The sequence below is a fragment of the Pinus tabuliformis genome, chromosome 1_1 (assembly GCF_031772625.1).
Source record: "Pinus tabuliformis cultivar Carrire ecotype Pingquan chromosome 1_1, CPIR1, whole genome shotgun sequence".
Classification (NCBI taxonomy): domain Eukaryota; kingdom Viridiplantae; phylum Streptophyta; class Pinopsida; order Pinales; family Pinaceae; genus Pinus; species Pinus tabuliformis.
This window is the reverse complement of record NC_142297.1, coordinates 22,611,986-22,614,773: the sequence shown is the minus strand read 5'-3', so window position 1 is coordinate 22,614,773 and position 2,788 is coordinate 22,611,986. Positions and strand designations below refer to the sequence as shown.

Here is a 2,788-nt window from a genome sequence, read left to right as displayed (position 1 = left end):
ACCAACCATATAATTTACTAGCCATTTAATTTATATGTGAAGTTTAACTAATAAATTTTCTTGCTTTGAGTTTTGCAATATAATTTTGAACAAGATTGTGATTTTTTGTTATTTAAAATGTATTTTTCAACATATATATATAGATAACTTAAATTTATTATTCATTATACACCTCTATATTAAAAAATATATATATATATTAAAAAAAAACTAAATATTCAAATAAATAAGTATGGAGAGATGATCCATCTATATATTCAAATAAATAACTCTTGGCAAATGACAGATATCATATTTCGATTCAATTGAAACACAGTAATCACTCCAAGATCACATGTTTTTATTTCCGTGTCACATCTCCGATGTCTATTACAAAATCTTCGAGAAATATAATTCCAAATCAATATGACCGCAATAATGTTTATATTAAAAGCAAACAGTGACCTCCACAACTCGACTATAACCCCATGTGTTTTCTTTTGTTGGTTGGTTTTTGGCATTTTTTCCAATTTAACCTTGGCTCATCCAGGAAGGCGTAATTATCTAGAAATATTCAAATGAGCACGTAGAATATTAATGGGTTGCGTGCAGGATACCTAATCCCTTTACGAATTGCGTGCACAGTACGGACCAGAAGACTTTGAACTAATCTCAAAGAGATAAAGAAGGCCAAAAGAAAGCCTCTCTTGAACTAATCTCATTTTTATCTTTGGTATAAAAAGAGATAGAAGTGTTGCGTATCAAAGAGATAAAGAAGGCCAAAAGAAAGTCTCTATTGTGCATCTCTCATCTGCTCTTCAATGGATTTAGAAATTGAACTCACACGATGTTTCTGTTAACCATCGCGCCGCCATGTTAAGAACACTTCTTCTACCTGTTGACCACAATTTTGTTAATATTAAGAGCAAACCGGGACCTCACAACGAGGCTATAACCCCATAAGTTCTGTTTGTTTGTTTTTTTCTTAGTTATATTCAAATGAGTGCGCAGACTATTGAAATGACTTGGGCACATTTAAGTCCCCGGATCCTCCGTCGGATACCGGAACATTCCGGGAATCCATCCGCAACGGACTTAATCTCAGTAAATGAGTTGCGTGCAGGCCGATACCGTGAAGAAGACTTCAAACTATTCTCTTTTATGAACCGAGAGAGCTGTCGAGTAGTATCAAAGGCGTTGCGTTAACTTGGAGGTAAAGAAAGCCAAACGAAAGTCTGTAATCTCTGTACCTTACCCATCTTCTCTTCAATGGCAGAGGTAAAAGTTGAACTGACATCCATATCCACACTCGCTCCATCTCCTCCTCGTGATTCATTTGCCTCCACCTCCACCGCTGCGTCTTCCCAAGATGAGTCGTGGTGGTACGATGTTTTTATCAACCATCGGGGCCCCGATGTTAAGAACACATTTGCCAGCCATCTTTACAGACGCCTTCTTCAACGAGGGCTTCGAGTATTTCTGGACAAACCGGAATTGCAAGAGGGACCGAATCTTACTTTGCAAATACAAAGAGCAATTCGAACTGCATCCGTCCATGTGGGTATATTTTCTCCGAGATATGCCGAATCTAAATGGTGTTTGGACGAGCTCGTCCAAATGTTCGAGTCAGGGGCGTCGATAATTCCGGTATTTTATCATGTGAAGCCTGCTCAGCTTCGCTGCACGCAGGCCAAAGGTGGAGTTTACGCTCAGGACCTGCAGAAATTGGAAGACAAGAAAATATATGATGCTCAAACTCATGAGGAGAAGCCGCGACACGACCCAGCAACGGTTCAAAAGTGGAGAGAGGCTCTTTCTCGTGCTGCTGAAATAAGTGGATTCGAATTTGATGCAAATTATACGTCAGAACTTATACTTCCCTCCCTATGTCTATTCTATTTTAGTGTTGGATACATAGATAAACGTTGCTTACTAATTTTATTTGTTTTATCAGTGACGAAGGGGAGCTGCTCGATAAAGTCGTTGAACGCGTGGTGAAGAAAGTGAAAAAAAGAACTTTGGATGTAACGGCGAAAGATCCTGAAAGTTTGGATGCAGCCGCTAAAGATTCTGAAAGTATGGCCCTACTCGGGCGACAGAATGGAAAATTTCAGGTTCTGTCGCAGTGGATCCCCTGGCTGCTTGGAGTATGCATATCTTGTAAAATATTTCTTGTGGCAGCTGTTATCGTATTTTTTTTCATTTCGTTTATCACGTTCAGTATACAGTTTCGTAAAATCGTAAACGGCCGAATTAATTTGCATGGATGGTTTTGGGTGAGTCTGTATTATCAGCATCCTTTTTGGGTTGATTGAATAGGGAAATGTCTGTGGGTTGATTGAATAGGGAAATGTCTGTGGTGAAAGAAGAGAGACGTTCCCCTCCTCCATAGCCATGTAATTTGTTATTCCTAATACCATTAAATTTTGTTTGTTTTGCTTTCTGGGCTGTGTTGGTTTTATATATAGATGGCATAGTTTTACAAAGTAAGACATGTTTTTAATAATTAAATTTACTTCATTCGTATTTACATTTAGTGAAACAGAGGTGTATATCAATATTTATTGTATTATTTAATATGGAGTTCACATGTGATATGTAATATTTATTGTATTATTTAATATGGAGTTTACATGTGATACGTAAAAATAGTATTCATATTATTGAGGTTTGTAATTTTTATTTTGTGGGACCATATTTAATTATTGAATAAATATTGAATTATTTCTCATAGTTGAGAAGAAATTATTTTCCAAATATAGAAACTGATAATGAATGTATAGAAATGGATAATGAATGTGTTAAAGTA

At 36.5% G+C, this 2,788-nt stretch overlaps 1 protein-coding gene across 1 annotated transcript; it reads left to right on the top strand.

The window, feature by feature from the left end:
- The first annotated feature begins 1,248 nt into the window (after positions 1–1,248).
- Positions 1,249–2,215, top strand: LOC149211420 (toll/interleukin-1 receptor-like protein). The gene is made up of 3 exons (XM_089388386.1): positions 1,249–1,841; positions 1,934–2,093; positions 2,201–2,215. The coding sequence occupies exons 1-3, from the start codon at positions 1,249–1,251 to the stop codon at positions 2,213–2,215; spliced, it is 768 nt and encodes a 255-aa protein (XP_089244512.1).
- The last annotated feature ends 573 nt before the right edge of the window (positions 2,216–2,788 follow it).